This window comes from Pempheris klunzingeri, chromosome 4 (assembly GCF_042242105.1).
Source record: "Pempheris klunzingeri isolate RE-2024b chromosome 4, fPemKlu1.hap1, whole genome shotgun sequence".
Taxonomy (NCBI): domain Eukaryota; kingdom Metazoa; phylum Chordata; class Actinopteri; order Acropomatiformes; family Pempheridae; genus Pempheris; species Pempheris klunzingeri.
This window is the reverse complement of record NC_092015.1, coordinates 9975755-9989168: the sequence shown is the minus strand read 5'-3', so window position 1 is coordinate 9989168 and position 13414 is coordinate 9975755. Positions and strand designations below refer to the sequence as shown.

General features: G+C 40.5%; 1 protein-coding gene across 1 annotated transcript in view; it reads left to right on the top strand.

Moving 5' to 3' along the window:
* Positions 1 to 13414, top strand: part of esamb (endothelial cell adhesion molecule b) — a 39490-nt gene that overhangs the window by 19459 nt on the left and 6617 nt on the right. The window contains exons 2-3 of the mRNA XM_070829843.1: positions 11772 to 11917; positions 13111 to 13312. Coding sequence (XP_070685944.1) covers positions 11772 to 11917; positions 13111 to 13312 — 348 coding nt within the window. The remainder of the gene's footprint in view (positions 1 to 11771; positions 11918 to 13110; positions 13313 to 13414) is intronic.

The following is a 13414-nucleotide window of genomic DNA, read 5'->3' as shown; positions in this document are numbered from 1 at the left end:
ATAAGTGCTGCTTGAATCTGCACGGCTGAAGGGCTAAACAGCTGATTTTAAACAGGTGCAATGTAACAGCAACTTCTGAACAAAACTTACACACTTCTGTGAGTTATAACAGACATTTAACCTATTTTCTGTTTATGTAAATCCTTGACAGCAGCAGATCTTGTGGTTTTTAATAACAGGATATTAATAGGAAAGGAAAAAGAATACATTTGTTAGTAATACTCACTGACTCACATTTATGCACTCAGTTTTTCGTACCATAACTGCAAAAACTTATGGCATCTTGTGACATCCTGGGCTGCAAAACCAGATGTGTCTGACACCGGAGTCTAAACATTTCAGAAAGACACGGATATCTACAGAGATCTAACCTGGTTGGAAAATCTCTTTTCACATCTCATCTATTGCGTAACCATGCAGCTGCAGTTTTAGCTGCTGTGCGTGTGTGCAGTTTGTTGTGCTGAAGTAGGTGAGCTGCACCATGTACAGTCATTTGGATGAAATGGGAACAAAGGAAAGTAACTTTTAAAGGGCCAATACCCTCAAAAGGTTAAAGTAACTCCACTATTTTAAATGTTGGAGCACCATGAACAAAACATTGTACGCCTCTCTTGTATTGGGGTGGCAAGTCCATTTCATGGTAGACATTTCAAAACCACAAGAAGTTAAACCCAAATTATCTTCATGGCCTGATATCATTAAGCCTCATAGATCTATCACTAAAACTGGACTTGTTAATTGGGTGTACAGACCCTTTAATGTGTCCTTGCAGGAAAAGTGGAGGGCAGAGCAGCAGTGAGCGAGCTGGGCTCAGGTGGGAGACATGACAGGCTAAGTTACTTCCTCTGGTCTCTGTAGGCTCCAAGCTGCCACTGTCACCTTTGTCCAGGCCCCTCAGCTGCACTGTAGGTGGACATGTGGGTGGATGGACGAGAGGGTCACTGGGGATTATCTGCGTGTATCACGCATGTTGGATGTAATGTACAGTGGAGATGAGGGCCAGCAGAGCTCTACTGACCATCTGAGCCCTGACTCTCCTGTACGTGAGGATTTGATCACAGTCATTTTCATTGAGAGCAATTCATAACAGTATTTTCACATTATATATATTTTCACTATATCACAAACACATTTCACATTTCACATTTTCACTATATCACAAACTGTTATCTCACTCTTTGCTCATATGTGTGTGTGTCCTGCTCTATTAGACTATCTACCATGTCCTAAATACATGTTAAAATTACATGCTATTATTAGGATTTTTTTTTTAAATATTGATCTCTCCTATGTAATGGCTTCTGCACCAGGTGATCTTAATAATTAATCACCTCATTTCTAGGCTTAAGGTAAAGATAGATGTTGAGATGTAAGGTGTGGTGAACATGTAGTTTATATGTGACCAAGTCCTGATGTATTGTAGAGGCTCCAAAAGGGCTTTGATTATAAAAAATATCTTTACGGCGTTGTGCATTTTCTGAATTTAAATTCAAAATCAATTCATTCATGTATAACATTTATTGTGTTTCTTGTGATTTCTGGTCAGGTATTTTTAGAATTTTTGACCAAACTAGAAAGATGAATGTTTTTTGCATCAGCTTTGCATTTTTTCTATTGATTAAATAAAGTAAATTCACTTGTACGTAAAATATATATCAGCAAACTTTTGACAAATTCAAATGTCTCACAAAACATGTCTATAAATCACAACACAAGTTAATATTTAGCTCTTAAAATGTCAGATTTATGGGAAAGTTGCACTCATCAAAATATTTGAATGGATCAAGTGACTGTGTAACGTAGACTGTGACAAACCCAAAGAGATCTAGTGTCCAACCCCTCAAGTTTTAGTGTCTTTCAGCTAGTTGTTTTGGTTTAATGGCCCACAATGGTTCCCCAAGTCACAAAATCATGTATAAGTTTAAAAGTTTTAGGTTCATATTCAGTAAAATATCACTTGCAGGTTTGGGTTAATGTGTTTTTCCATGGAACAAATCCATGAGAAGAACCCTGCTGGATCATATTGATTCGTAACCTCAAAGTCAGTTATATGGATTGGATTTCACTTTATAAAATCTATACCTGGGCTGTGGGAGTAGTTCTGTCTGTGGGAACTGATGATACTGTCAGTGCTTTGATTTCACCGCGGGGCACAGGGACCAAGGCTGAACCTTAGAGCGCCTGGAGAGAGTTGAATTCACTCCTTTTCTTTTCCTGTTAATGGTTAAAGTTAAATTCTTTCTGGAAATCTCTGGGGGAGAGTTAGATGACAATTGTTATTATCATAATTAAAAGCAACAGCCAGGAGATGGTTAGCTTAGCTTAGCACAAAGACCGGAAACAGAGACAGTAAGCCTGACTCCTCCCAAAGATACAAATTCTGCCGTCCTCTTAAGCTCACTAACATGTCATATCTTCTTTGTTTAAGCTGTACAAAAACTGAAGTGTAAAAAAAGTGTTTGTCCACTTGGGAGCACAAACAAGTTGACTTTTTAACAATGAAATATCCTGCAGATTTTTCATTGTGGTCACAGTTATTTAAAAAACAAACCAGAAAACGACTCTTTTCCAGTCTTAATGCTAATCCAGGCTAACTGGCTGTGTCCTTGTATCTACCAGACAGATATGCGAGTGCTACTGATCTTACTACTGATCATAACTATCACCACTAAAGACAATAGGCGTGTTTCCCAAAATGTCAAATTATTCATTTAAAAGTGAACTGAAAGCAGATACTACTTATAAACACAGAAAAACTGTTTCACTCTCCAGATTTGCATCCAAATTACTCACACTCTCCACCTCACCCATGGTGATCTTGGGAGGCATTTGAGTATCTGATGTTGTGTACAGATTATAAGCCTCATCTGTAATTCCTCTCTGATGAGAGCTCAGTGGAAATCTGAAATCAGATCACTCAACTTCTTAATTACAGTCTCACTGCATTAAGCCCCCACAGGCAGGGAAGTGGAGAGGCAGCCGGGGGCTCAGCCACCGTGTTCGACCCCAGACTTGTGCTGCAGAGGCCCTATCAGCCCTCGCTCTGTCACTCCGTCAGCACAGCTCGTACATGACAGATCTGGGAGATAAAACGGCCAGCCATCGCCCCGCTGCCACACTAATGGTTTATAAATATCTTCTTCAAAGACCCGGGACGGTGTGAGGGGTGGCAGGCTGGTTATGGGCCTCTGTTGTGGTGCAACATTGCAGACCCATATAAGCTCTCGGTTTGCCTTTCATTCCCTGCCACTAGGACCCAGGAGCTGGCTGAAAGGGCACTGTGGGACTTGTGATGGACAGCTGGGATGAAAAGGCCACTGGCATCCACTAGTCCGAGTCAGACTTACCAGCACAACACAACCACGAGAAGACATCAACTTCTTGTGGTTCAGCAGCGTCACTGTCAGACTGCAACTGTTATTCTATAGCATTAAGTCAGATTAATACCCCCACACATGGTCAGATGTTACATAATTCACAGAAGTTTCTCTACAATAAGAGCCTTTGTTTTGCCACATAAACACCTATATCCCCCGTGTGTGTGTGTGTGTGTGTGTGTGTGTGTGGTATTTGCATGTGATCAAAGCCTCGGCCCACTGCTCCCTCCTTTCTTCTCTGACTATAGAAACCTGCTCTTCTGTTTCCCTTTCGTCCGCCTCAGGTTTTCATTCAGGGCATTGTGGTTAAAGGTGTAAGATGTCAGACATTCAGCATGAACACACGCACGCATGCCTCGGCCGCTTTAATCACACATGTAAGAAAACATTGTAAGGAGAGTCGGAGGACAAAGGGCAAGCATGTGAGAAGGGTCAAAAGGTCGCCGAGCTGTAGTTGGCTCACTCAAGATGCACTCAAGGGTTATGCAGTGAATAAATAGGTGGTCTCTGCTGCTCTTGTTGTGATGTGAATACTCTGAAAACACGATTATCAGAGGTTGTGATGGTAGTAATCGTATTTCAGATGATTTAATGTTCAGGAAATTAAGGTTATAAATAGTTTCAGCAGTGAGAAATCACAGTGACTGAGCCGTACAACATATCATCATTAGAAATGTTTGCCTCAATTCCTTATATTTCAACTGAGCCTATTGTGGTCAACAGTGTGGCTGCAGGAAATTAATGTTTTTTTTTTTTTGTTGTGTTTCTTTGTGAATGTGTTCATTTATATTTGCTCACACATATGAGCCTGCACCAGCCTTACCTGTAAGTATCCCGATCAGTAATTCAGGATCACATGACTGTTGAGGGGGTCACTTGTAGTGATGACACTACAGAGATTATCACCCAATTCAGCTTTACGGAGCTTTTATAGTCGTCGTTTATCTTATCTGGCCTGCAACTTGTGCCGACACTGTTTTCTAGCTGCAGGAGTCTTAAATTCTCAGTAATGTACGCTACTAGTTGGTGGACACAGCAGATGAAAAAAAGCCAGATATACCCCATAAGAATGTAACGTGACCGCAACACGTCTAATAAGGGGGTGAATTTATTGGACTCGTGTTCACCAGATGCCCAGAACACGCTAACGTTTCTCTGTGTGCTCTGCTGGATAATAAGCAACTGTTTGCTAAGATGTTCGCAACATCACGTTTGTCAGGTGATAATTTGTCAGTGTAATGTTTACAGCTAGTTGTGCTGCCCCAAGTGGCCAAAATGCATCTTTAAAGGATAGGTTCACCATTTTTCAAGTCTGTCTTAAAACAGTAGCCAAGTGCTCACATGTACAAGGAAACAAGTTCTGCTTAATCATTCCTCCTGCTCATAGTGGCCATAAAGATTAAAGCCATTAAGGCCAATGTATTTATTTATTGAGAGATACTCACTTGATGCATTAAGAAGGGATCACTTAATAGCTAGTATGAACAGGAGGTAAAATTACAGCAACCCTTATCTCTTTCAGTGTATATGGACTTGAAATGAGTATTCTTCACTTTATCTTTAGCACTTCTTTCTAACCTAGATGCTAATGTTTCAAGTTTTCCTTTTTTTTAAATTATATCAGAATATTTTTGCACTCCCAAATCTGGAACTGGTCCATAATTCAGCGAGGATGTAGTACAGTAAACTAGTTCCACTTGCGACTTAAGATGCTACTTTCTGTTCACGGGTAGGCTGGTACATCTGCTATGACCTCAAGGTGGTACTGTAAAAAACAAATACTACTTAGGATGTGTGTTGTGTGTGTTTGTTTGTGTGCCTGGCTTCACATTTTTGTGCATGTGAGAGAGAGAGAGAGAGTTTGTAGTGAGAACCAGAGGGAGGTTGTGGGAGTTTGGAGCCATGTGTGCGAGGAGAATCAATTTAAACACAATCAAAAGTTAAGAGGGATTAAAGCTACTCTGATGAGATAGCACACTCAAAATGGTTTAAAATAGCTGCTGAGATTACACTAATGTAATCCAATTTAAAGGAGCCTTCCCCAAATATTTATTATTGAAGCACCATCTGTTTGAAGCCTGTGGGGTCAGTCCAATATGCAGTTTTACAGCAACAAGGCTATTTTGTTGTCCTACATTCCTCCCTGTCCTGTCTATCAAATAGTCAGGGAATAACCCAATTTTTTTTTTTTTTTTTGGCTCAGTCCTAATCTTTGTTCGTGTTTGTCCCCGTTTGACATCAACAAATCTGGAACAATTTGCAATCAGTTCCTCACTTGTTAAATCCCTTAATAAAAGTAAAACTCAAGGTCATCCAGATTTCTTAACCAGCGAGACTAATCAACGATTGTAATGAGGAATAGAAATCTGATGCTTAAATAATTTATCATGATGTTGTCTGTTCTTGCATGGCTACGCATTTATGGGGTCATTTTAAGACTTTGTTATCGCCGCTCTGACACAGATCCCAGCTCAGCACAGACAAAACATGCTGTAGAGATCAGACGAGCACTGTTTCATGCACATTTGCTTTCTCGATGAGCAGAAAACAGATCTTCTCTTCAGTTAATGATGTAGCATAGGATTGATAGAAATGTTACAGCTGTTCTAGATCTTTCCATGCTGTTTATATCGAGGAAGATATTCCTTTAATGTCTCTGATTGAAATTGGCTGTTGCCGGAGGTGTCGTGAAGTCAGTGAGCAGGACTGCTTTAAGCCAATGCTGGATTTATAGAATTGTCGCATGCTGACATTAGCATTTAGAGTATACAACTACATTACTATGCTGGCTGGTCAGGTAGGAATAGCCAAAAATGGCATTCCTCTCTGTTTATTTGATCTTAAAAATGGTTCTAAATGAAAGTTTCCCACAGGTTTTTTATGGAGGAGGTGCTCTGCCATGTTTGAAACAATAAATGCCTCTAATGTAGAAGAAATAATTACATTTAATGTAATGTTGGAGTTATCTTAACAGCCTTAACAGTCTTTGTAGCTGCTTTTTTCAGTGATGTTATTCTCTTTATACTTTCCATGCACAATAAAAGCGTTTACTCTTGTGAAAAAATGATTATAGAAACTAAGCAAAGCCTTTGAGCTAAGTCAGGCAGGCAACTCAGATCTGCTGCTACTCCCGCATGGCATAGTCCTCTCACTGCAACATATATGCAACGCACCCTTTTGATCATAGGCACTGTACTGAAGCCATCAGTGCTCTGTGCACACTTGTGCTGCATGCCTGCTGCCTCACCGCTCACTTGAAAAGCTACGCTGGTGCTTGGTGTTACTGGTGGAGCTCCTGCTGTTCATGTAGCATTTAAAAAGCCCCACTTCCAGCCCAGCATCCACCTGGAGGCTCTGAGTCTACCCTCCCGTCGCTCCCTACTCTGCGCTGGGCCCAGCCTGATGCTTTGAAATTTGTAAAAGTTTGGTTCAGCGCTGACCAAATGAGACGTAATGCTGACCACTGATTAGTACAAACAGCATCACTTGGAAACCGGAAACATCCTCCCCTCAGTTCCAACCTGCTCTCATTGCTTTTAACCTTCAGAGCCTGTTGTGTTGCTGCTGCTTTCTTCCAGATTATCAGTTCATTTGCAAGACGGCAGGTCCACCCCGTTGTATCAGTGGGGAAACGGGTGGTGCAGAGGTGTGAGTGGAGAGTAAATCTGAGCCTCAGCTAAAGCTTTAGCTCCAGAGAGGGACTCACATGAGAAAAAGACATGGGTGGAAGAAGAGATTACTCGTGGAGATAGAGCGGGGCTGGTTAAAGAGGATCAGTTTATCTTCACACAGGCCTACATGGCTCCCTTAGGGCTGTGAGAGAGCGGCTGACTTTTTATCCGTCATTTTGATCGCAACAACACACAGCTGAATTAGGTTGGGATGCCTTGTTAGACCTGCAAATTACATGTATTTTAGTAATAAATCAGACACCTATTTGTCTCTTTTTGGATAAACCTGCTCAGCCTGGTTTTAGACTGCACTTTACCTTCCTTCCTTCAGTTTACACTTGATTTATTCATTCGTCGAGTCTTATGATCAAAGATTCAACTGTTTTGGTAATGTGATGATTTCCACTGTGGTTTTATCTTTGATCAGATCATCTGTTTTATCATATGAATGTGCTGCCCCCTGTGGACGTTTCTTGGTACTACAACACACTCACATTTGATCTCTTAATTGTGCTCCAGCTCAGACATGCATGACAGGGTTGACTTTTCTTTAGGTCTTCTGTGCAGGTTTGCGAGTCCGGCGTTGCTTTTGTCTTAATTGCTGCTGCAGCTGAGACTCTGACAATATCTCATAGCCGGAATACCCTGCAGGAAAACAAAAAAACATTGTTTATTTTAAAGAGAAGAATCCAATTAGCAGATATAAAGCGTGGCTGGGCTGAATGATAGCCTGTGGTAAAATGTAATTGGGACAGAGTTTACTGAGGCTGCATAGTATCATTTCTGCACAGCCTTTATTGGCAGCTTTTCTTGTCTTGTTTTTTTCCTGTTGTGAGGGATTTAGGATGACTTCATACCCATATCCACATCTTGAACTGTCTTTATCTGTCTGTGTCTGCAGCCAAACTCACACACATCCCAGATGGAGACAGCCACGGATTAGTGAAGATTTTCCTTCATTTAATAAACAATTGAATGACACAGTTCTGAGGATAAACCTGCTCAAAGAAGCACAAGAATAGCCCGGTGTGAGGAGACTACAGGGCATTATCCTGCTTCATCATGGGATATCTGTGTATCATTCAGAATTACTGTCCCCTGCATTCACATGAAGAAGCAGCGTGGTCTCATCAACCTACACAAAACTTGATCCTGTCTGATTGCGTCTCTGGTACACAATGTATATTAATCAACATGCAACGCCTGCACTGCACCTTATAGCATTATCCCAGGAGAGAGATTTCAGGCATCCTCCATGTAGGCACAATCGCAGTATCATTCAGAGTGAGACCTTTTCCTCAATGTTGTTACATAATTGTTACAGCACATACACGGCGGTTCATCGGTTGGTGCGACAGCAAAGACAATAGCTGGTGGAAATTAAATCTGAGCACTAACAGGATTTGTGAGGGAAAAACTGTTTCAGATCTGAAAAAATAGACAATTCCTCTTCTGTACTCTGCGCTGCTATAGACTGTGAATCAGAAACAGGCTGATATGATGACTGCTGCAGGAAAGATGGTGATGATAAAGATGTTAATCTCATACATGCATGTTCAATAGATGGCTTCACTGCAAAGGCTGGACATGAAGACATGCTTTATGATTAGACAGGGGAAGATTTTTGCATTTATGTCTAACAACACACATCACAGGGCTTGACATCTTTTCTTGTATTGGTGATAAAAGCACTGGCATAGATTCTGCTGTGGGTGGATGTCCCACCTGCAGGTTTTTAGCCATGCTGGCGGCGTGGCTCTACGAATGGTTGTGGCCTCAAGTCTGTCGGAGGTCAGTCCAACGCTTTGGTATATCAAATATTAAAAAATGGAATTCCCATGAGTCTTTTTTTTTAATATATATATATATATATATATATATATATATATGTGTGTGTGTGTGTGTATATGTATGATATAGATAAAATAAGGTAAATAAAGATATATATATATATATATATATATACAGAGCAAAAAACGTAATCTATAAATATCAAAGTATAAAACAGCCTAACATGATGTATAAAACAGAATAAATTTGAAAGGTGCTTATACAGTGGTCAAATATTGCACTGATGATTCTTGATATTCCAATTAAATAATAAACATTCTTGGTGCAGGTATTGATCTGCTGGAGTCTCCTGTCATGTTTCCATGGTCACAGACTGGAGGTCTTCCTAGGTGAATTACTGATTGAACAGATTGAATGGGTGTTATACAGATAATGTTAGCATGCTAGCTATGAAAAGTCACCATGTGGACATTGTGAGCTTAGCATTTACTTCACACACGTTCATTATTCTAACTCACCTTGTTTTGCCCAACATTACACAGCTATACAACAAACAGCATCATTCTGATAACTTACTTGCAGTTTGTGATCCCTGCTTTAAACTAAACTCTCATGTGTATCATTCAGTATCTACTGTATAATTCCTGAGAGCATCATTTCTAATTTTCTTGTCAAGTCATGGTGCTTACTGAGCCTGTTTTTTTTTTTGTTTTTTTTTGTCCCGTCAAATGTTCTCAAATGCATCTTTTGTTTACATTTTGGGATGCCTCATTTTTAATTCATAACATATCGACGCCACGTACAGGCTCGACAGATATCGCATGACATGATTAAATGTAAAGCAAAGCGATCTGCTAATCCCAATTTGGAGAATGTAAATGCTGTGGATAAAGATGATGATGCTGATGATGGCAGCGACAGCAGCGTCTGTGGGTGAATTGACCATGTGTTACATCATATCCATGTCCAGCTGAGCTCTTTTGCTCACGTGAGGTATGGGGATTGAGCCTGGGATTGTTTAGGGATTAGTCAACAGGATTTAGCAGATTCAGAGGTTCAGAAATTAAGGGACAGGAGCGCCACAGCGACGGGGTCACATTGTCCTGGGAGGAATAAGGAAGCACTGAGTCACTGCAGCAAAGCTAGAAGTCAAAAAACAAGTGGCTTGTCTCTTCATCTTGTGCTTTCTGCCTTAAAATGTCTACCTCACACACATGCACACTTTCGTCCTCTTCCTCCCCCATCTGTGCCCCCTACAACCCACCACCACCACAACCAATAACGCCTCGCACTCCTGCCTCGACACACTTTCAGTCTGGAAAAGAAGGAAGGCGTGCCAGGCTGAACAGATGTTGAGATTTCAGCTGTCTGTCTATGGATCATAACTCTCTCTCTCTCTCTCTCTGCATCATTCTCTTTCTAACCATCTGTACGATACTGTCCATCCATTTGAGTGCATGAGGGACACTTTTCACACTTTGAGCGTTTTCTTCAGTCAAAGGATTTAGAGGCAAGAATATATATTTTTCCTTGTGTGAGTTTTTTTTTTTTAACAAACCTTCAAACTGGAGACAGAAGTGGACACCGACTGCTGGGATCAGTTGATCCAGGTTCAGCTGTCCGGTTCGGGTGACTGGGCTCCCTGTGAGTTGGACATCCTCCTTTGTTTTCTTTAATATCTTCTTCCATTCAATCCTGCGTTTTTTTTGCTGATGTTTCTTATGCAAAAATGATGTTAAGCTTTTTCCTGACAGTTACTTTGTATTGCTTCGTGTGTCTGGAAAATTCATTTTGCAAATTGAAGAGTACGTTGAGACCATCGTAATGGTCTTGTAGAACTTAATGGTCACATATAATGCAAAATGCATTTTTCTTGGCTTTCCACCAAAAATGTGTGTCTCTCAAAACCACCAAAATATGATCATTTAGACAGCAGGAATGTAGTTTTTCACTTTAACTTTACAGTAACTTAACACGTCTTTACTCTGCATGTTTGACCAGCCGTAGTTCTGGTAGCTGAGTGTGTAGAAGCCAAAAGGGAAAGACACACACACACACACACACACACACACACACACACACACGTACGTCAAGATATCAGAGGGAAGTCGAAGCGTGTTTGGGATTGACTGTTTATAAGCTTGTTGGTGATTATCACACAGCAGAACAGATCACTGATATCACTGCAATGAAATTCAACTTGATGACGTGGAAATGTTTGCTGGGTTGTTTGTGTTTCTTCTGTCTGATCAGATTTACTTGGATATTGCATTTGATAAATTGTGACAACAAAGACTTTCAGCCACCATAGACATGTGGTCCATCTTGATCAGGTTTAGCAAAGTTTGATTTGATTTGATGCTGTCATTTAAAGAAAAACATAGAGACATTAGACTTGTAATGATAAAAAGATCTAAGGCTGAAGCAATTAGTCGATTGTTTGATAGCTGACTGACAGGAAAATCAGCTATTTCGCTAATCTAATAATAATTAGTACATTTTCGGACAAATTTACAAACAGTTCTTTGTTTTAGCTCTTCAGACATGAGGATTTGCTGCTGTTTTCAGGTTTATATCGCTGTAAACTGAGGGTTTGGACTGTTGGTCAGACAAACAAGATGTTTGGCTACTTCACGTGGTGTTAGGAAAGCCTTTTTCACTATTTTACATTTTATAGATCAAACAATCAATCAAGAAAATAATCAGCAGATTAATTAAAATAATTAATCATTAGTTGCAGCCCTTTAAAACACAGATTCAATCCAACATGAGACCTGTTTGTTTAGTGACAACAAAATCTAAAATGAAATGAAGCAAAACAAACTAGATCCATTATATAACACAAACAACAAAACTGCTTCGTTACAGTCGTGATTAACTGTTTCCATGCTGGTCTGTGTTGTTGTTGTTGTTGTTGTTGTTGTTGCTGCAGGTGACACCCGGAAGGTGGAGTTCCCCAGAGGAGAGATGGAGGTGGTCAAGGGCCAGATGGTGGTGTTACACGCCTGGTACAGCCCCAATTCAGACATTTCCAAAAACATAATCATTTGGCACTTCATGGGGAACGAGTCCAAGCAGGTGAGACGATCAGGACGTGAATCTTTGATGATCTGCTGTATAGTTGACCCTGCTGTGACCTCAAGTGGAGCAGAGAAAAGAGATCCTCTTTAGAAGGATTAGAACGAAGTACAGTGTGCAGTCTTTGCTGGTCCTCCTACTGTACCATCGCAATGGAAGTGTTCTCTCTACAAAAACAAAATATTCGCACCACAGCTTTGACAATCACTTAATGGTTTAAGTTGTTTTCCAGTGTGAGGATTTGCTGCTTTCCTCTGGGTTTTTTTTTGTCCACTTGATTTCAAATGTCTCAGAGTTTAATCTGTTGGACAGATAAAACAAGATATTTGAAGATATAACTGTGAGATTTTCCACAATTTTATTGATGGATTCATTGAGAACATAATCAACATAATTCGACAGTCAAAATAATTGCTGGTTATAGCCTTTAAAAATATAGTAACCTGCTGAATGTACCTTGTGATAGTTCTAATTTGATTGAAAATTAATTCTTTATTAAGAACCAGCTAAGTCTTTTCACACCCAAGGTCTGCCTCACCTCGGCATCTGTGCAAGATTAAGGGACCTTTTTTTTTTTTGTATTGCATGACACTGTTAAATCCTTAGAAACCCATCTAGTGACATGGAAGTGAAAAAGATGATATGTAGAGATTAGGATTATTTCCAACACCACCACTGATTTCTAAATCACAACGGAAGGAAGGACCGGTGTCATTAACGAAAGGATGCCACTAATGACATTTCATCTCTACTTTTGACTGCACCTCCTACATGTTGCACGAACTGCCAATGAAACTGTACATATCAGAAAATACAGCGCGCGTGTGTGTTAGTGTGTGGGGTCTTTGCATGATTAATATAATCTAAACAGTTCCAGTGTCCGATGCCTGCGAGCTTATCTCAGACAGAAAATCAGCCTAAAATTCTGCATCCACCATCTGTACATGTCGGGATTATCTTTATGAAGGACGGTAATTTCTGTGACATGACTCGTTTGCACATCTTCCTATGGCTGCAGCAAATAAAATTAAAAATACTTCACTCCAATGAGCAGAGAGGGAAGTTTCTGTAGACTTTTTATTGTATTCACGAAAAAGAACTCAGAAATGTTCATGTAGTCTCGTGTAATACTAATTAAGTGTGTGCTGCTGTGTTAAATTCAGTCTTTCTGTGAGTGTGTTTTCTTTGTTCAGGTGATAAACTTCAGCTCAGGTGAGGTCGGGCACGGCCAGAACGAGTTCACCAAAAGAGCGGGCTTCAGTGCGACCATGCCCTCGGCCAACCTCTCCATCTACATCAACAACACCCAGGAGTCTGACTCGGGACGATACGTCTGCAATGTCATCATCCCCGGAAGTCCTGGCATTACCGGAGAGATGCGCCTTAATGTCAAAGGTAATGGAGCACAGCATCAGGGGAACTTCAAAGGTTAGATTTAATCAGTGCACTCTGCCACACAGTTCACAAATTTCTTTGGATTTGGAAATCCAGGCAATG